At 40.3% G+C, this 21927-nt stretch overlaps 1 protein-coding gene across 1 annotated transcript in view; it reads right to left on the bottom strand.

Moving 5' to 3' along the window:
* The window catches only part of Chc (clathrin heavy chain), a 61669-nt gene extending 50336 nt beyond the window's left edge, over positions 1-11333 (bottom strand). Inside the window, exons 1-8 of the mRNA XM_070102730.1 lie at positions 10823-11333; positions 5887-6094; positions 4016-4066; positions 3649-3747; positions 3179-3393; positions 2004-2183; positions 407-580; positions 1-30 (exon numbers count right to left, since the gene is read on the bottom strand). The exon at positions 1-30 is cut by the window's left edge and continues 120 nt beyond it. Coding sequence (XP_069958831.1) covers positions 1-30; positions 407-580; positions 2004-2183; positions 3179-3393; positions 3649-3747; positions 4016-4066; positions 5887-6094; positions 10823-10864 — 999 coding nt within the window. The 5' untranslated portion in view covers positions 10865-11333. The remainder of the gene's footprint in view (positions 31-406; positions 581-2003; positions 2184-3178; positions 3394-3648; positions 3748-4015; positions 4067-5886; positions 6095-10822) is intronic.
* Between the last annotated feature and the right edge of the window lie 10594 nt (positions 11334-21927).

Raw genomic sequence — 21927 nt, 5'->3', positions numbered from 1 at the left:
GTTCTCCTCATCTACACTCACACTCAGAACCTGAAAATTATAAATCAAATAGAAAAATGCAAACTATTCAATAAAATATAACCATATTGGTACAAAAGGAAAATATTTTTATTTCAAGAACCATTCCATTTTGGTATGTTGTACATAATTAAAAAAAAAACAATTCACTGATTATGTTCATCCATGTCTAATTCCTACAGGAAAATTCTAATCCACTCAGAATACCAAGTCAGACCAGTAACCCAGCAGTTGCTTTCCTGTAGTCTGCCATGAACTCAATAGCTACAACAATCCCATTGGCTTAAAAAAAATGCAATATGATTCCCAGAGTTACATAAAAGTTACTGTGAATGGAAAAAAAAAATACTCCCAAATACAGCCCTTTAAAAAGCATCAAACATCTTACCTGTCCCTTACGGTTGACACCAATGATACCACTGGATGGCTCATGGGGTGCTGTGACAAAGATGGTATCTCCACTGATTCGGTTCATGAAAATACAGGTGCCACTCTCGATGTCATAAAGGTGGACATACCCATACTTTGTGATCAAATAGATGACATCGTGCTTCGAGCTAACCTGAAAATCGAGTGAACTATTTATTTCAGAAATATTAAGTGAAATACACTAACTCTGATTATTCACAAAAGGCTTCCACTGATTTCGTCCAAGTTAAATAATTTAAACAAACGAGCCTGAAATCTGAAAGGCTCCTATTGTTTATGGTCTCCCATTTAACTCCAGCTTCAATCAACAAGGGCACATGGTTATCAGATTAAAATGGTTCATATTTCTGTTATAGGTGCTAACAACTCTACAGCCCAAAAGTGCACACGAACACTATTTTGCCCAACCAACAACATCTGAAAATACTAAGATCTACAGATGTAGCCACCTTCCAACTTCAGTCCAATAACCTTTATACTTTCCCCCAACATTCACCCGATATTAGAATTCAATGTAAATGTATTACTATTCAATGACACTGATTTTCCAGAAAACACAGTTTTGTGTTATATAAACATTTTTTTTTTTTTTTTTTTCAACAAGTTGGTCGTCTCCCACCGAGGCAGGGTGACCCAAAAAAGAAAGAAAATCCCCAAAAAGAAATACTTTCATCATCATTCAACACTTTCACCACACTCGCACATTATCACTGCTTTTGCAGAGGTGCTCAGAATACAACAGTTTAGAAGCTTATACGTATAAAGATACACAACATATCCCTCCAAACTGCCAATATCCCAAACCCCTCCTTTAAAGTGCAGGCATTGTACTTCCCATTTCCAGGACTCAAGTCAGGCTATAAGAAAATAACATATAAATAACATATATAAATAACTTATATAAACATTTTTTTAACACACTGGCTGTCTCCTACCAAGGCAGGGTGATCCAGAAAAGAAAATTTCACCATCATTCACATTATCACTGTCTTGCCTGAGGCATGTAACCCCCTTCTGTATACGTAATTACTGAAAATAAGAACACAAGTGCTACATGTACATTATAAAGAACCCAACATTAAGAGGCGTGGCCCACTCAGCTTGTTCCCCAAAAGACTGTCCCTGGGATACTATCAAATTTTACTGCAAAGCTCTGCATGATAACTCAGTATTTCATGCTTCTAGTTAATGTGGAGATATTCTGAAGAATAAAAAAAAAAGGGGGGGGGGGGAGAGCAAGAAACTGGTTAAGCAAAATCATAAGGTATACTAATTATGGAGATGCTTGCTTATCCTACTTATATCTAACAAATACACATTAAATTTTCTTATTCACACTTTTCCTACTAGAAAAGGATGACTATAATACCAGGAGCAAGGGGCTAGTAACCCCTTCTCCTGCATAAATTTCCAAGTGTAAAAAAGATACTTTTTTCTTTTTTGGGTCACCCTGCTTTGATGGGATACGGTCAGTTTAAAAAAAAAAAATACATATTACAATCAAAAATATTCTCAAAGAAAAACAAGTTGAATATAGAAAGGTAATATGCACTGACCTGCATAGCCACAGGGAAGTCATTCTGTGCCTCAGGTGGGAAGAATACATCTACATTTTTTTTTGTGAAAGGCTGATTGCCAGCTGCTGGTTGTCCTACTTCAATGATGTGTAGTTTACCACCTTGAGCATTGCGCACAGCAAAACAAAACAGGGTTGATGGCTCCGCATTACCTTCCATCTGTTAAACAAAGAGTTTATTACTCTGCCAATTTAAAGACCATACAAGTTCTAAATACTATGCATACCTTCTTTTTTCTCTTTTTTTTTTTAGGCTGTCCACAGCATACAGGGGCAAGTTAATGACATACATTCGAGAAGAAGTCAGTAAAACAAGTAGATTCCTCGAGAATAGTAATGCAGATCCCATACCAATACGGAAGAGACCTACAAGTGCACACAAATTGCGTAAACTTGAATGCCGACAGGAACTTATTATTATTATTATAATCATAACTAAGCACTAAACTCATAAGGGTCATACAGCACACAGGAATTGGTGGTCTAACACTACCCAAGGTGTTAACTTCAACTATTCCTTGGCATTTTGTTCTCATCTTACACGTTCATTGCCAAGCTACAGTACTTTTCCCACAACCTTTCAAAATTTGAATTTATCAAACTAACCCATTTGGTTTAAGTAGGGTTAAGGTTTATTTAAATCTGTCAAGCACTTGTTTACAAAGTTTGCAGTCTTTCAAGTGTGTAGCTTCAGAGCTTTCTATCATCTGCAAAATTCCACAAACAGTGGATTTATTTTTTAATTCTTTTCTGTGTTCTCCCAGGCATTTCTATCCATTCTGTGGTAGGGAGATCAGAAATGAGCTGCATAATTTAAAAAAGGTCTTAAAGGTGTAGAGAGCTGAAGAATAATTATTAGTTATTAGACTTGGGTTACTTATTCTTTAAGACATTAATCAAAGTAATCAAGTAGTCTGTTAGCCTTATTATGCACACTTAAGCAAGGCTGTCTCTGGGCTTCAGATTTCTGCACAAAGTATCTGATCAATCTGTGGTGCCTACATTGCACTGCATGTAGCTAGAACCAACAGCCTGAATGATCAGGCCATCAACCAAGTAGTAAGAGTGATTACCTCCAATATCTTCAGGTAATCTTTAGGTATACCCTTAAAAAAAAAAAAATATATATATATATAGTACAAACAAAATTCTCACCTTAAATGTTGTAAAACCTGCAGCATGACCCTCAATAGGTTGGCTAGCTTTCCTGTCAATGCTATATAGTTGCATGAAACCCACTACACGGTTTTGTTGTGCAGAAATACCAATTAGCAGAAGCCAATTCTGTTTAGCATCTGTGCGATAGTTTATAATTTGGCAACCATTCAGGCTGCTATGGCGATCAAACATCTTCTGTGGTTGAGCATCACCTAAAAACGGAATATAAAGCAAAAATCAATATGGCATACTGTTTGAGAGATTAAAAATAACTTTCAAAATCAGTGAAGGTCTCAGGTGGGACAACCCACAAGGTGAACAGGCAAACAAAGAAGTCTATGACCAACATGTATGCAGCATTTTTTCTACACAAAGAATGCAATCCGATGTGATTTTGCACAAGTTTGCAAAAATTTCAAATGGAAAATTAAATTAAAATACCTTAATAATAATTATGAATATCTTACCATCCATACTCCAGTGATAAACTGCAGTTTCTGTCACAAGTGCCAACTTATTGGTGGATATCCACTTCCAAAACTGTATTTCAGTGTCCATTGTATGAGCTGCAAACAATACCAAATGGAAAGTCAACTTTTACTTTATCAATAATAAAGAACAATTAGAAAAATACTTTTGTTTTTCTTTTTGGGGCCACCCTGCCTTGGTGGGATACGGCTGGTTTGTTGAAAAAAAAAAAAATAAAAAATTAGAAAAATCTTACATTCAAAGCACTAATGTTAAAAACAGTATGAAGTCAATGAAGATAAATATATAATCAATTTTTACCAATGATTTTAAAATATACTTTTAACATTTATAGCATTTATTTACCTTTAATTTTGGTTTTCATCTCTATGTTGAAAATCTGCAAGGTTTTCTGAGCTGGAATAGAGTATAAACTATTTTAATATAAAACATTAACAAAAAAAAATGCAATCTATGTATTATTCAATCTTGGAATATATCATACTTGAAGGAAAGTGGACTATGGCTGACAGACATGCCCCAATAACAAAAGCACACAACTATGTCTCAAGTTTTGGCTGAACAACTCTTATTATAGAAAAACATGTGAAACATTGACACAGTACAGTGGACCCCCGCTTAACGATCACCTCCTAATGTGACCAATTATGTAAGTGTATTTATATAAGTGCATTTGTACGTGTATGTTTGGGGGTCTGAAATGGACTAATCTACTTCACAATATTCCTTATGGGAACAAATTCGGTCAGTACTGGCACCTGAACATACTTCTGGAATGAAAAAATATCATTAATCGGGGGTCCACTGTATTAACATTTTAAAACAGTGTGAAGCACTGGCTTGTATCTACATCTTGAATCATGTGCACTGGTGGCCTCTATGTGAAAGGGAAAGTCACAAAAATACTGGACTGTGAATAGCAAAGTTTCACGAATACCAAAGACAAATACAAAGACTCCACCGAATACTAAACCCGAGCGAAGCACTCGCTGAACAAGGTGAAGTGTTAGCAAAGAAAAAGTAACTAATAAAACCACTTTACAGATGTGGAGGTTGATTAAATGGTCTCAAAGTCAATGGACTACTCAAAGGGTCAGAAATATTGCATGTCACCTGTTCACCATCAGTTAAGAATACTTTAAACCCTAAAATAGGGATTAAAGTGCTCAGTGTACATATATATACACACACAACAGATACACCTCTGTCTATATCCTGTGACAAGATGTTGAATGTAGAATAAAGGCAAAAGTAAATAACAAAAATAATTAACAATGAATTCATAATCAAGTGAGTATCAAAACTTGAAAAACTTGAAACAGTGGAAGCCTGAAACTTCTATTGCTGTACTGTATTCTGAAAAAATACAATTAGGGCACAACAGATTCAAGGTTAAAAACAAGTAGCTAGTTTTAATATAACTAAGCTTGGTTTTCAGTATATACAAATATGCAGATCTGCAACCTGCACATGACATAGGGGAATAAGACTGAGGTGCAAGATTTAGTGAGCTGCCAAGAGAAGAGAAATGACTCAGAAATGTACAAGAGTACAAAGTAAAGTGATTTACAATTATGAAACTCATTAATGAATAATATTAGGGAACAAAAAGCCTTTGCAACTACCACATTTGATAGCAAAAGCAATAAAGTAGAACCATCAAGAGAAACTTAGCACTGTATTCACAAAAAAAGGAGCAAACTGAAGGATGGCGATTTGTGATATCAGCTTCATCTTGAAGCTATGTTGAAAAAATGTGTATGAAACAAGATCACCAGCACAAAACAGGGGTTACAGAACCCACAGTGGTCAGAAGATTACATGGTCTTGGTGCTCAGGTAATATACACAGCCGCTTCAACACATCTGAGAGAAGCGGAGGCAATAGCACTACATACGTCCAATTCAGTCAAGTACTTAAACTAACTGGAATGCCAAGAAAAAAAAAAAAGCAGGGAATCTATACCACTCAATTCTACAAATCATGATTCATAATACTGTAATGAAAAATTAGTAAATGCAGTACTGTATTTAAGAACTTCATAAAGCCCTTCTTAGTATCAAGTTAGACTATTTTAAATGTCTTAACAATTTAGCTATAGTACCGTATCGTATTGTATAAATTCAACATACCACTTCTTATACAGGCTATCTAGATATTTAATTACTTGACAAACTTAATGCTGAAATACAAAGATCACAGTTAATTATATTTACCTTTTAGAGCAATAACTTTTGAAGCTGGATTCATTATTGCTGAATCTCCCGAGATAGGGCGTCGGATGGGGTTAGTTGGATCGGCCATGTCAATAATCACAACCTGAGCAGTTTCTCCCACCTTCTCTCGAACACAGATAAACTTGTCCGACTCCATAGTGAGGGTATTAAACCCAATGTTGGATGCCTGAATCCCTACATTAGTGAGCTGAAATAAATAAATCTCAAATTATAACATATTATATTTATAAAACAGTTTAGCTATTTTTTTTACAAAAATCAGTTTTACAAGTTAAGATCTGTTATCCTACCTCGGCTCATTTCAAATTCCAGCCCTATCTAAGGTAGCCTACCACCCCCCAGGATGCAACCAACAACAGTCTACTAATGCCCAGGTACCTACTTACTGCTAGGTGAACAGGGACAGCCAGGAAACCTATCAAGAAATAAAACTATAACACAGTCAGGGCAAAACTCACTACCACAGTACATATATTAAAAAAAAAAAAAAACTGCAATTCAGTACAGTGGTACCCAGAATTTCGAACAGTTCCCAACTTGAACAATTATGCAAGTGCATTTTTGTAAGTGCATTTTTGTAAGTGCTTTTGTAAGTGCTTTTGTAAGTGCTTTTGTAAGTGTATGTTTGGGGGTCTGAAACGGACTAATTTAATTTACATTATTCCTTACAGGAACAAATTCGTTCGATAACGGCACTCAAACAGCCTTCTGGAACAAATTTCGGCCAAAACTCAAGGTACCACTGCATTTCAATAATGAAATGATTGCAAAACTCTTAATATGTACCAAACCATTCTCAACTTGTAACCTTTAAATTATTTGAATATTTTCAGTAAAACTAATAAAATAGGCAGTCACCCTTTCAAGACTACCACTAGCATTAAGTGCTTCAACACGGTTAATGTCTCAAGTGGTAGTACCTTAGGCTCATGTTTGAAAGACCTGGCTTTGATCCCAGCATGAGTGGAAACAGTGGGCATGTTGCCTTATACCTGTTAACTCTTTCCCTACAGGGGTCGATCCCCGGTACAGATGGAAACATTAGGATGTGTTTCCTTAACCCGTAAACGGTCAAAACGTATATATACGTTCCCTACCGTACTGCCCCAACTTTTTTTGAGAAAAAAGAAACATTGTTGTTTTTTAATAGGAAAAAAGAGCATATGGTACCCAGGCATCCCCAATTATTTTAATATGGTGCACAGTGAGTGCTCACACCCATTCTCACATGTCTAGGCAACTCAGGCTTATCGTGGCAATGTTAAATGTAGGACACACAAAACGTATATATACGTTTGGGGCACTAGCGGTAAAAACGTATATATACGTTTGGACCATTTACGGGTTAAGGCACCTGCTGTCCATGTTCACTTATCAGCAAAATGGATACCAGGATGTCAGTGAACTGGTGTGGGTCGCATCTTGGGACAAAACTGACCTAATTTGCCCAAAATGCTCAGCATATGAGGAGCTTTCTATATACTAGTATGTCACTGATATCGGCTATGGTCTGTATACCTTGTATGCATACTTATAGAAATAGGTATTATTCAGGATTACTATCCCCTTTGCATTAATTCAAATAAAACTCGTCTATCACCCAAAAATCTCCTCTGGCTATTTTGGTATACAGGTGGGCCCCATTTACAGCACTTCGCTATACAGCATTTCGTTAATGCAGCAGTTTTCAATTATACCCATTCATTATCTGTTCAGGCTTCACTAACTTGATCACTAGCACGCTCAACTCTCACACTGAGGTCCGGAGTTCGAATCTCCAGTATGGCTGGAAAACATTAGGACATGTTTCCATAAGACACCTGCTGTCCCCGTTCACCCAACAGTATAAAATGGGTACCTGGGTGTTAGTGGACTGGTGTGGGTCACATCATGGGACAAAACTGACCCAATTTGCCCGAAATGCTCAGCATAAGCGGCTTTTTATATGCATAGTAGTATACATGTGTCATTTATATCGGCTAGGCCTGTATACCTTGTACATGTACTTGTAGAAATAAAGATACTAATATGTATTACTATTATTATTATATTATTATACTAAGGATGAAAATATTTTAAGGTCAGTAATGTGTGTACTGTATACAAGCAGACCCCACTTATGCAGCACGTCTTATTGCAACGTTTCAATCAGCCTTGGGTGAAATAAAAAAAAATTAAATTCCTTGCTACCAGCATTATTTCCTCCTGAAAGAACATCAGTATTATATTAATGGTACACAAAACCAACAAGTAGACAAATAAAACAAGTTCAATACCTTTTTTTTGGGGGGAGACATTTCACCAACCCATGACTTATCAATCCAATACAGAGAATAAATGGATGATGATGTGAGGAGGTAATACGAGGTGATCATGACAAACCCACTGTTACAGCACATACAGGTTCACCCAGACAGACTGAATAGTCAATCCCAGTTCTGCCGTTTACTGAAGAGTATGTGGATACAGCAAGTTGTAATGCCACATTGACTTGTCCACATTCTAAGGCTCAAAGATTTAAACCAAGCTGGCCTTTGGGTGCCAATTCCCAAAGGCTATATGACATACACAGCGCATATTTTCGACGGTTACAAACTAGTACGTATACAACGTGACTCTTATTCTACCGACAATTAGGCCTTATGATGATTTGGTCAGTCTCAGCCTCGATAAATCTAAAGAAGAAACAAGAGGAAGGGGACTATGTAAGGCAAGGTGAAGCAGTGGATGACAGCATCACAAGAGGATGGAACTCAACATTTCGGGATCTTGGTATAGAGAATTCTTCTACACCTAAAACTGGCATGACCTACCTCCACTAGCGAGCTCTGCCTACCTGTGTTGACATTCAAAAGCTTCACCTCGCACCTCCAGTATGAAAGTCTCTATTCTTGTGCCTCCGCTGTAGATTCAGCAAGGCTGAGAGATTGACCACAACCTAACAAGGCCAAGTGACTGATCTCCCCATGTTACCTCCACGTCTTCCACTATTCTCTGTACAGTACTGGACTGAAACATTCATGAAACATCTCCACAATAAAGACAAGTGATAAGCATGAACAAGCTCAACATTTAACAACCCAACAGACACCACAAAAACTAAATACCCAGACAATTTATATAATTTGTTGTCTTTTACCAGTTCAACCCATCACTAATAAGGACCCCAATTGAAACAAGTCACTGACTTTTTTTTTTTTTTTTTTTGGGGGGGGGAGGTTATCCTAGGTAATTTACACTATGTATTATAATTGTACTTGTGTACCTGTACATAAATAAACTAATAATATAAACTGGATTAAGTAAGTTTATTTAGGTACTGGTACACAAGTACAATTGTCAGGCCTAGCAACACGTAAATTACCCTCTAAGATAACCACTACTCCCCCCTCCCCCCCAAAAAAAAAGTCAAACTGACTCATTTCCAGAGAGGTCCCAGATAGTTCAACAAAACCTAGTCCGAGTATTCATGGCTTGCTGGGGTCCTTAGCTTACACACTGAAGAACTGGTGCAGTCCCCAGCACAATACCTGGAGCATACCTGGAGAGGGTTTTGGGGGTCAACGCCCCCGAGGCCCGGTCTGAGACCAAGCCTCGTAGTAAGTGAAATGTTGGAAACATTTCCTTACACCTGCTGCCTGTTCACCTAGAAACAGGTATCTTGGTGTTAGTCGACAGCTGTGGGAAGATTTCCTCAGATTTTTAACCCAGAGGGTCGCATCCTGGGGAAGAATTAGACGACCCCAATCAACTTGGTTCTAGACGATGCATGGGCTTCATTAGGTTATCCTGGATTACTAATCTTCCAGATTTAAAGAAATTATAACTAATTTTCTTATGGCATATTCCAATAGCTCGATTGCTAGCGCACTCAGCTCGTACACTGAGGACTGGGGGTCGATCCCCAGTATGGGTGAAAACATTAGGGATCATTTCCTTAAGATACCTGCTGTCTATGTATACCTAGCAGTAAAATAGGTACCTGGGTGTTAGTGAACTGGTGTAGGTCGCATCCTGGGACAAACCTGACCTAATTTGCAAAAAAATGTTCAACATAACAAGGGGCTTTCTATATAGTAGTATGTCACTGATGTCAGCTATGGTCTGTATAACATGTACTTGTAGTGAATAATAATTATTATAGGTATAGTCTGTACACCTTGTACATGTACTTGTAGAAATAAAGATTATAATGATCCATAACAGTTACGTCTTGCAATAAATTACAAATTTGGGAAAGACTCCCTTGAAAAAATAATAATTTTGATGGCTATAATATTAATGCAGAGTTCATAATGTGTAAAACAAATAATCCAGTGACTGCTGCAACTGCAAACAGAGGTCCACTGTACCAGGCCTAAATTTTATCCTCTCTCACCGCAGGTTAGCCTACCCTGCATGCTCCTAATATGGAATTTCCAGCTCCTGGGCCAGAGTTTAGTGACGTTTTTGCCTGAGAGGAGGAAATATTGGTGCTTTCACTGCCATACTTGAGGCTGCCGGTCACGTGATGTCACCTCCCTGGCCTCCCCCACCACTATCACAACTTTACCTGTTTTACTGCAAAATTATGGCCAGGTTTGATCCGAGGGATCATGAGTGTGAGTGTATAAGGGCGTGGGGTCAGGCCGGACATATTTAATTCAGAAAGTAAACCCCAATTGCTAATCTGGCGAGAAAATTACATCAGACTCGTCATGGTCTCCCACCTGCTACAACTTCACCCACTTATTTCTTTATTTCACCGTCACTTAGGTGGCCCTGGCCACTTAAGACACACCTGCAGTTGCTGCTGTGGCCACAGCAATAATATATTACAAGTGAAAATAGGTTTAAAAATAAGGGGTTGATGGGTTGATGTGGGTGGAGGGAGGGTTGGTGGGCGTCAGTGGTTGAGACAGCAGTAGTAACCAACCTGTAGGTGCTCCTGGAACCTTATAGGTAACATCTGCGTCATCTCTGCGGCAGGGGTGGATGAAGGGGGTGAAGAGGTGAGAAATCCGCCAGTGAGGGAGCTATACTGAGGTTGTAGGAGCCATGCAGAGCGCAACACACACTCAACAATATGTCGGCGGTGGTGGGTGGAGGTGGGTGACAAGTGCACCTAGTCTGCCTCTGCCGCTGCTGCCGCCGCTGCCACCGCCGCCGCCGCCGCCGCCGCTGCCGCCTCCACTGGTCCTCCCGCCGCCGCAGCCGCCACCAAAGTATTACTCCGCTGATTATGTTACCTCAACTCACTGCTCTCTCTGTGTTTTTCACCCCCTGGCGTGTAGGTGTGGAGTGTGTAGTGGGTGGCAGAGTGGCACAAGTGGCCGCCACTCCTCTATAAGGTTCAATAAGAGGTATAATAAAGTGGTAGAGGTGGACTAAGTGAGTTGCGCGTCCTGCCAACTGAGCAGCCTCTCTCAGTGTCTCATTGATCCGCCATGCTACCCTCCCTCCTCTCACTCATTATACTTCATGTTTACTAACATAAACTACCTTCTATGTACACTCATTTCCTCCATAAGTTCCACATTGATGGTCTTCCATGTATACCAGGTGCTAAAAGGATCCCAGGGAGGAAAATGCTTGTTAAATTCATGTGGGTGTGTGTGGTTGAGATTTAGAGGCGCGCGGGTGACAGTGCAGAACCTCACTCAGTGAATGACCAACCTTATTACTTATATATTTAACCTTTAAACTACCTTCTAACCTTAATGAATGACCAACCTTTTTACTCATATATTTAACCTTTAAACTACCTTCTAACCTTAATGAATGACCAACCTTTTTACTCATATATTTAACCTTTAAACTTCCTTCTAACCTTAATGAATGACCAACCTTTTCACTCATATATTTAACCTTTAAACTACCCTCAAACCTCAATGAATGACCAACCTTTTCACTCATATATTTAACCTTTAAACTACCCTCAAACCTCAATGAATGGCCAACCTTTTCACTCATATATTTAACCTTTAAACTACCCTCAAACCTCAAAGAATGACCAACCTTTTCACTCATATATTTAACCTTTAAACTACCCTCAAACCTCAAAGAATGACCAACCTTTTTACTCATATATTTAACCTTTAAACTACCCTAAAACCTCAATGAATGACCAACCTTTTCACTCATATATTTAACCTTTAAACTACCCTCAAACCTCAATGAATGACCAACCTTTTCACTCATATATTTAACCTTTAAACTACCCTCAAACCTCAATGAATGACCAACCTTTTTACTCATATATTTAACCTTTAAACTTCCTTCTAACCTTAATGAATTACCAACCTTTTCACTCATATATTTAACCTTTTAAACTACCTTGAGTGAGGTGCCTTGATCCACGGGAATGGAGCTACGGTACCTGCCCTACTAATACATCTGATCGCTTCACAGTAAATGTTAGGTTACTGGCTTATCATCCTGTGTAATTTACACCTCATAATGCAAGATAATAATCTATACACGTTAATATATTACACAATAATCTATACACATTACAAGACAATAATCTATACACACTACAAGACAATAATCTATACACATTACAAGACAATAATCTATACACATTACAAGACAATAATCTATACACACTACAAGACAATAATCTATACACACTACAAGACAATAATCTATACACATTACAAGACAATAATCTATACACATTACAAGACAATAATCTATACACACTACAAGACAATAATCTATACACACTACAAGACAATAATCTATACACATTACAAGACAATAATCTATACACATTACAAGACAATAATCTATACACATTACAAGACAATAATCTATACACACTACAAGACAATAATCTATACACACTACAAGACAATAATCTATACACACTACAAGACAATAATCTATACACACTACAAGACAATAATCTATACACATTACAAGACAATAATCTATACACACTACAAGACAATAATCTATACACACTACAAGACAATAATCTATACACACTACAAGACAATAATCTATACACATTACATGACAATAATCTATACACACTACAAGACAAAAATCTATACACATTACATGACAATAATATATACACATTACAAGACAATAATCTATACACATTACATGACAATAATATATACACATTACAAGACAATAATCTATACTTTACTATATAACAATAATATATGTTACTACATAACAGTAATCTATAAGTTGCTATATAACAATATACATTACTACATAAGACAGTCTATATACACTACTGTATGAGACAATAATCTATACACATTACTATATAATAATCTATACACATTATATAATCTATACACATTAAAGTAGACAATAATCTATACCTGGAGTTTACCTGGAGAGAGTTCCGGGGGTCAACGCCCCCGCGGCCCGGTCTGTGACCAGGCCTCCTGGTGGATCAGAGCCTGATCAACCAGGCTGTTGCTGCTGGCTGCACGCAAACCAACGTACGAGCCACAGCCCGGCTGATCAGGAACTGACTTTAGGTGTTTGTCCAATGCCAGCTTGAAGACTGCCAGGGGTCTGTTGGTAATCCCCCTTATGTGTGCTGGGAGGCAGTTGAACAGTCTCGGGCCCCTGACACTTATTGTATGGTCTCTTAACGTGCTAGTGACACCCCTGCTTTTCATTGGGGGGATGGTGCATCGTCTGCCAAGTCTTTTGCTTTCGTAGTGAGAGATTTTCGTGTGCAAGTTCGGTACTAGTCCCTCTAGGATTTTCCAGGTGTATATAATCATGTATCTCTCCCGCCTGCGTTCCAGGGAATACAGGTCTAGGAACCTCAAGCGCTCCCAGTAATTGAGGTGTTTTATCTCCGTTATGCGCGCCGTGAAAGTTCTCTGTACATTTTCTAGGTCGGCAATTTCACCTGCCTTGAAAGGTGCTGTTAGTGTGCAGCAATATTCCAGCCTAGATAGAACAAGTGACCTGAAGAGTGTCATCATGGGCTTGGCCTCCCTAGTTTTGAAGGTTCTCATTATCCATCCTGTCATTTTTCTAGCAGATGCGATTGATACAATGTTATGGTCCTTGAAGGTGAGATCCTCCGACATGATCACTCCCAGGTCTTTGACGTTGGTGTTTCGCTCTATTTTGTGGCCAGAATTTGTTTTGTACTCTGATGAAGATTTAATTTCCTCATGTTTACCATATCTGAGTAATTGAAATTTCTCATCGTTGAACTTCATATTGTTTTCTGCAGCCCACTGAAAGATTTGGTTGATGTCCGCCTGGAGCCTTGCAGTGTCTGCAATGGAAGACACTGTCATGCAGATTCGGGTGTCATCTGCAAAGGAAGACACGGTGCTGTGGCTGACATCCTTGTCTATGTCGGATATGAGGATGAGGAACAAGATGGGAGCGAGTACTGTGCCTTGTGGAACAGAGCTTTTCACCGTAGCTGCCTCGTACTTTACTCTGTTGACGACTACTCTCTGTGTTCTGTTAGTGAGGAAATTATAGATCCATCGACCGACTTTTCCTGTTATTCCTTTAGCACGCATTTTGTGCGCTATTACGCCATGGTCACACTTGTCGAAGGCTTTTGCAAAGTCTGTATATATTACATCTGCATTCTTTTTGTCTTCTAGTGCATTTAGGACCTTGTCGTAGTGATCCAATAGTTGAGACAGACAGGAGCGACCTGTTCTAAACCCATGTTGCCCTGGGTTGTGTAACTGATGGGTTTCTAGATGGGTGGTGATCTTGCTTCTTAGGACCCTTTCAAAGATTTTTATGATATGGGATGTTAGTGCTATTGGTCTGTAGTTCTTTGCTGTTGCTTTACTGCCCCCTTTGTGGAGTGGGGCTATGTCTGTTGTTTTTAGTAACTGTGGGACGATCCCCGTGTCCATGCTCCTTCTCCATAGTTCTTGATGAACACAGAGTTCCATGAGTCTGGCCCTGGGGCAGAGTGCATGGGCATGTCATTTATCGCCTGTTCGAAGTCATTTGGCGTCAGGATAACATCGGATAGGCTTGTGTTAATCAAATTTTGTGGCTCTCTCATAAAAAATTCATTTTGATCTTCGACTCTCAGTCTGGTTAGCGGCTTGCTAAAAACTGAGTCATATTGGGACTTGAGTAGCTCACTCATTTCCTTGCTGTCATCTGTGTAGGACCCATCTTGTTTAAGTAGGGGCCCAATACTGGACGTTGTTCTCGATTTTGATTTGGCATAGGAGAAGAAATACTTTGGGTTTCTTTCGATTTCATTTATGGCTTTTAGTTCTTCCCGCGATTCCTGACTCCTAAAGGATTCTTTTAGCTTAAGTTCGATGCTTGCTATTTCTCTGACCAGTGTCTCCCTACGCATTTCAGATATATTGACCTCTTTTAGCCGCTCTGTTATTCTTTTCCGTCGCCTGTAAAGGGAGCGCCTGTCTCTTTCTATTTTACATCTACTCCTCCTTTTTCTTAGAGGAATAAGCCTTGTGCATACATCGAGTGCCACCGAGTTAATCTGTTCTAGGCATAAGTTGGGGTCTGTGTTGCTTAGTATATCTTCCCAGCATCGGTTAGGACTTGGTTTACTTGGTCCCACTTTATGTTTTTGTTATTGAAGTTGAATTTGGTGAATGCTCCCTCGTGACTAGTCTCATTATGTCGGTCTGGGGCTCCACGCATACATGTCTGAACCTCAATTATGTTGTGATCTGAGTATATTGTTTTTGATATGGTGACATTTCTTATCAGATCATCATTGTTAGTGAAGATGAGGTCTAGTGTATTCTCCAGTCTAGTAGGCTCTATTATTTGCTGGTTTAAATTGAATTTTGTGCAGAGATTTAAAAGCTCGTGTGAGTGTGAGTTTTCATCAGAGCTGCCTCCTGGTGTTATTACTGCAACAATATTATTTGCTATATTCCTCCATTTTAGGTGCCTTAAGTTGAAATCCCCCAGGAGCAAGATGTTGGGTGCAGGAGCTGGAAGATTTTCCAGACAGTGGTCAGTTTTTAACAGCTGTTCCTGGAATTGCTGGGATGTTGCATCCGGAGGCTTGTAGACTACCACAATGACTAGGTTTAGGTTCTCGACCTTTACTGCTAAAACTTTCACGGCGCGCATAACGGAGATAAAACACCTCAATTACTGGGAGCGCTTGAGGTTCCTAAACCTGTATTCCCTGGAACGCAGGAGGGAGAGATACATGAAAATCCTAGAGGGACTAGTACCGAACTTGCGCACGTTAATCACTCACTACGAAAGCAAAAGACTTGGCAGACGATGCACCATCCCCCCAATGAAAAGCAGGGGTGTCACTAGCACGTTAAGAGACCATACAATAAGTGTCAGGGGCCCGAGACTGTTCAACTGCCTCCCAGCACACATAAGGGGGATTACCAACAGACCCCTGGCAGTCTTCAAGCTGGCACTGGACAAGCACCTAAAGTCAGTTCCTGATCAGCCGGGCTGTGGCTCGTACATTGGTTTGCGTGCAGCCAGCAGCAACAGCCTGGTTGATCAGGCTCTGATCCACCAGTAGGCCTGGTCACAGACCGGGCCGCGGGGGCGTTGACCCCCGGAACTCTCTCCAGGTAAACTCCAGGTAATATAAGACAATAATCTATACACATTACTATATAAGACAATAATCTGGTTTAGAAAGACACGTAAGCAAACACTATAACATATTTATTAGAAAACGTTTCGGTCCTGGGACCTTGATCAAGGTCCCAGGACCGAAACGTTTTCTAATAAATATGTTATAGTGTTTGCTTACGTGTCTTTCTAAACCAACTTGTCGGTATTTATTACCAAGGTTTATACCAAGACAATAATCTATACACATTACTATATAAAACAATAATCTATACACATTACTATATAAGACAATCTATACACATTACTATATAAGACAATAATCTATACACATTACTATATAAGACAATAATCTATACACATTACTATATAAGACAATCTATTTACTATATAAGACAATCTATACACATTACTATACACATTACTATATAAGACAATCTATACACATTACTATATAAGACAATAATCTATACACATTACTATATAAGACAATAATCTATACACATTACTATATAAGACAATCTATACACATTACTATATAAGACAATCTATACACATTACTATATAAGACAATAATCTATACACATTACTATATAAGACAATCTATATTACTATATAAGACACATACACATTAATATATAAGACAATAATCTATACACATTACTATATAAGACAATCTATACACATTACTATATAAGACAATAATCTATACACATTACTATATAAGACAATCTATGCACATTACTATATAAGACAATCTATACACATTACTATATAAGACAATCTATGCACATTACTATATAAGACAATCTATACACATTACTATATAAGACAATAATCTATACACATTACTATATAAGACAATCTATACACATTACTATATAAGACAATCTATACACATTACTATATAAGACAATCTATACACATTACTATATAAGACAATCTATGCACATTACTATATAAGACAATCTATACACATTACTATATAAGACAATAATCTATACACATTACTATATAAGACAATCTATACACATTACTATATAAGACAATCTATACACATTACTATATAAGACAATAATCTATACACATTACTATATAAGACAATCTATACACATTACTATATAAGACAATAATCTATACACATTACTATATAAGACAATCTATACACATTACTATATAAGACAATAATCTGCACATATATTACTGTAAAAAAAAATTATAAAAATCCAAATCTGTGTAAACCTGAAAAAAATTACTGGAGATCAAGTTAACTTGGTTAAGCCAACATAATGTGCCATAAATATTGTCTGTAACACCTGTGTGCCCACAACACCTGTGTGCCCATAACACCTGTGTGCCTGTAACACCTGTGTTTACCTGGAGTTTACCTGGAGAGAGTTTCGGGGGTCAACGCCCCCGCGGCCCGGTCTGTGACCAGGCCTCCTGGTGGATCAGCGCCTGATCAACCAGGCTGTTGCTGCTGGCTGCACGCAAACCAACGTACGAGCCACAGCCCGGCTGATCAGGAACTGACTTTAGGTGCTTGTCCAGTGCCAGCTTGAAGACTGCCAGGGGTCTGTTGGTAATCCCCCTTATGTGTGCTGGGAGGCAGTTGAACAGTCTCGGGCCCCTGACACTTATTGTATGGTCTCTTAACGTGCTAGTGACACCCCTGTTTTTCATTGGGGGGATGGTGCATCGTCTGCCAAGTCTTTTGCTTTCGTAGTGAGTGATTTTCGTGTGCAAGTTCGGTACTAGTCCCTCTAGGATTTTCCAGGTGTATATAATCATGTATCTCTCCCTCCTGCGTTCCAGGGAATACAGGTTTAGAAACCTCAAGCGCTCCCAGTAATTGAGGTGTTTTATCTCCGTTATGCGCGCCGTGAAAGTTCTCTGTACATTTTCTAGGTCGGCAATTTCACCTGCCTTGAAAGGTGCTGTTAGAGTGCAGCAATATTCCAGCCTAGATAGAACAAGTGACCTGAAGAGTGTCATCATGGGCTTGGCCTCCCTAGTTTTGAAGGTTCTCATTATCCATCCTGTCATTTTTCTAGCAGATGCGATTGATACAATGTTATGGTCCTTGAAGGTGAGATCCTCCGACATAATCACTCCCAGGTCTTTGACGTTGGTGTTTCGCTCTATTTCGTGGCCAGAATTTGTTTTGTACTCTGATGAAGATTTAATTTCCTCATGTTTACCATATCTGAGTAATTGAAATTTCTCATCGTTGAACTTCATATTGTTTTCTGCAGCCCACTGAAAGATTTGGTTGATGTCCGCCTGGAGCCTTGCAGTGTCTGCAATGGAAGACACTGTCATGCAGATTCGGGTGTCATCTGCAAAGGAAGACACGGTGCTGTGGCTGACATCCTTGTCTATGTCGGATATGAGGATGAGGAACAAGATGGGAGCTAGTACTGTGCCTTGTGGAACAGAGCTTTTCACCGTAGCTGCCTCGGACTTTACTCTGTTGACGACTACTCTCTGTGTTCTGTTAGTGAGGAAATTATAGATCCATCGACCGACTTTTCCTGTTATTCCTTTAGCGCGCATTTTGTGCGCTATTACGCCATGGTCACACTTGTCGAAGGCTTTTGCAAAGTCTGTATATATTACATCTGCATTCTTTTTGTCTTCTAGTGCATTTAGGACCTTGTCGTAGTGATCCAGTAGCTGAGACAGACAGGAGCGACCTGTTCTAAACCCATGTTGCCCTGGGTGGTGTAACTGATGGGTTTCTAGATGGGTGGTGATCTTGCTTCTTAGGACCCTTTCAAAGATTTTTATGATATGGGATGTTAGTGCTATTGGTCTGTAGTTCTTTGTTGTTGCTTTACTGCCCCCTTTGTGGAGTGGGGCTATGTCTGTTGTTTTTAGTAACTGAGGGACGACCCCCGTGTCCATGCTCCCTCTCCATAGGATGGAAAAGGCTCGTGATAGGGGCTTCTTGCAGTTCTTGATGAACACAGAGTTCCATGAGTCTGGCCCTGGGGCAGAGTGCATGGGCATGTCATTTATCGCCTGTTCGAAGTCATTTGGCGTCAGGATAACATCGGATAGGCTTGTGCCTGTAACACCTGTGTGCCCATAACACCTGTGTGCCCATAACACCTGTGTGCCCACAACACCTGTGTGCCTGTAACACCTGTGTGCCTGTAACACCTGTGTGCCCATAACACCTGTGTGCCCATAACACCTGTGTGCCTGTAACACCTGTGTGCCCATAACACCTGTGTGCCCATAACACCTGTGTGCCTGTAACACCTGTGTGCCCATAACACCTGTGTGCCCATAACACCTGTGTGCCTGTAACACCTATGTGCCCATAACACCTGTGTGCCTGTAACACCTGTGTGCCCATAACACCTGTGTGCCCATAACACCTGTGTGCCCATAACACCTGTGTGCCCATAACACCTGTGTGCCCATAACACCTGTGTGCCTGTAACACCTGTGTGCCCATAACACCTGTGTGCCCATAACACCTGTGTGCCCATAACACCTGTGTGCCCATAACACCTGTGTGCCCATAACACCTGTGTGCCCATAACACCTGTGTGCCTGTAACACCTGTGTGCCCATAACACCTGTGTGCCCATAACACCTGTGTGCCTGTAACACCTGTGTGCCCATAACACCTGTGTGCCCATAACACCTGTGTGCCTGTAACACCTGTGTGCCCATAACACCTGTGTGCCCATAGCACCTGTATGCTAATAACACATGTGTCCCTATAACACCTGTGTGCCCAAAACACCCGTGTGCCCATAACACTTGTGTGCCCATAACACCTGTGTGCCCATAGCACCTGTGTACCCATAACATTTGTGTGCCCATAACACCTGTGTCCATAACATTTGTGTGCCCATAACACCTGTGTGCGTGCCCATAACACTTGTGCCCAAAACACCTGTGTGCTCATAACATTTGTGTGCCCATAACACCTGTGTGCCCATAAAACCTGTGTACCCATAACACTTGTGTGCCCATAACACCAGTGTGCCCATAACACCTGTGTGCGTGCCCACAACACTTGTGTGCCTATAACACCAGTGTGCCCATAACACTTGTGTGCCCATAGCACCTGTGTACCCATAACACTTGTGTGCCCATAACACCTGTGTACCCATAACACTTGTGTGCCCATAACACCTGTGTGCCCATAACACCTGTGTGCCCATAACACTTGTGCCCATAACACCTGTGTGTCCATAACACTTGTGTGCCCATAACACCTGTGTGCCCATAACACCTGTGTGCCCATAACACCTGTGTGCCCATAACACCTGTGTGCCCATAACACCTGTGTGCCCATAACACCTGTGTGCCCATAACACCATGTGAAGTATCTGTAATCTTACAAAACTTGTGCGACTGTATTTGTACCTACATCAGTGATCCCAGAAAGGTATCCCTGTGTCTCATCAGCCTAGTGCCCTCTACATCAGTGATCCCAGAAAGGTATCCCTGTGTCTCATCAGCCTAGTGCCCTCTACATCAGTGATCCCAGAAAGGTATCCCTGTGTCTCATCAGCCTAGTCCCCTCTACATCAGTGATCCCAGAAAGGTATCCCTGTGTCTCATCAGCCTAGTGCCCTCTACATCAGTGATCCCAGAAACGTATCCCTGTGTCTCATCAGCCTAGTGCCCTCTACATCAGTGATCCCAGAAAGGTATCCCTGTGTCTCATCAGCCTAGTGCCCTCTACATCAGTGATCCCAGAATGGTATCCCTGTGTCTCATCAGCCTAGTGCCCTCTACATCAGTGATCCCAGAAAGGTATCCCTGTGTCTCTTCAGCCTAGTGCCCTCTACATCAGTGATCCCAGAAAGGTATCCCTGTGTCTCATCAGCCTAGTGCCCTCTACATCAGTGATCCCAGAAAGGTATCCCTGTGTCTCATCAGCCTAGTGCCCTCTACATCAGTGATCCCAGAAAGGTATCCCTGTGTCTCATCAGCCTAGTGCCCTCTACATCAGTGATCCCAGAAAGGTATCCCTGTGTCTCATCAGCCTAGTGCCCTCTACATCAGTGATCCCAGAAAGGTATCCCTGTGTCTCATCAGCCTAGTGTCCTCTACATCAGTGATCCTAGAAAGGTATCCCTGTGTCTCATCAGCTTAGTGCCCTCTACATCAGTGATCCCAGAAAGGTATCCCTGTGTCTCATCAGCCTAGTGCCCTCTACATCAGTGATCCCAGAAAGGTATCCCTGTGTCTCATCAGCCTAGTGCCCTCTACATCAGTGATCCCAGAAAGGTATCCCTGTGTCTCATCAGCCTAGTGCCCTCTACATCAGTGATCCCAGAAAGGTATCCCTGTGTCTCATCAGCCTAGTGCCCTCTACATCAGTGATCCCAGAAAGGTATCCCTGTGTCTCATCAGCCTAGTGCCCTCTACATCAGTGATCCCAGAAAGGTATCCCTGTGTCTCATCAGCCTAGTGCCCTCTACATCAGTGATCCCAGAAAGGTATCCC

Source organism: Cherax quadricarinatus, chromosome 83 (assembly GCF_038502225.1).
Source record: "Cherax quadricarinatus isolate ZL_2023a chromosome 83, ASM3850222v1, whole genome shotgun sequence".
In the NCBI taxonomy this organism is placed as follows: Eukaryota; Metazoa; Arthropoda; class Malacostraca; order Decapoda; family Parastacidae; genus Cherax; species Cherax quadricarinatus.
Note: the sequence above shows the minus strand (reverse complement) of the source record. Positions and strands in the feature narration are given on the sequence as shown.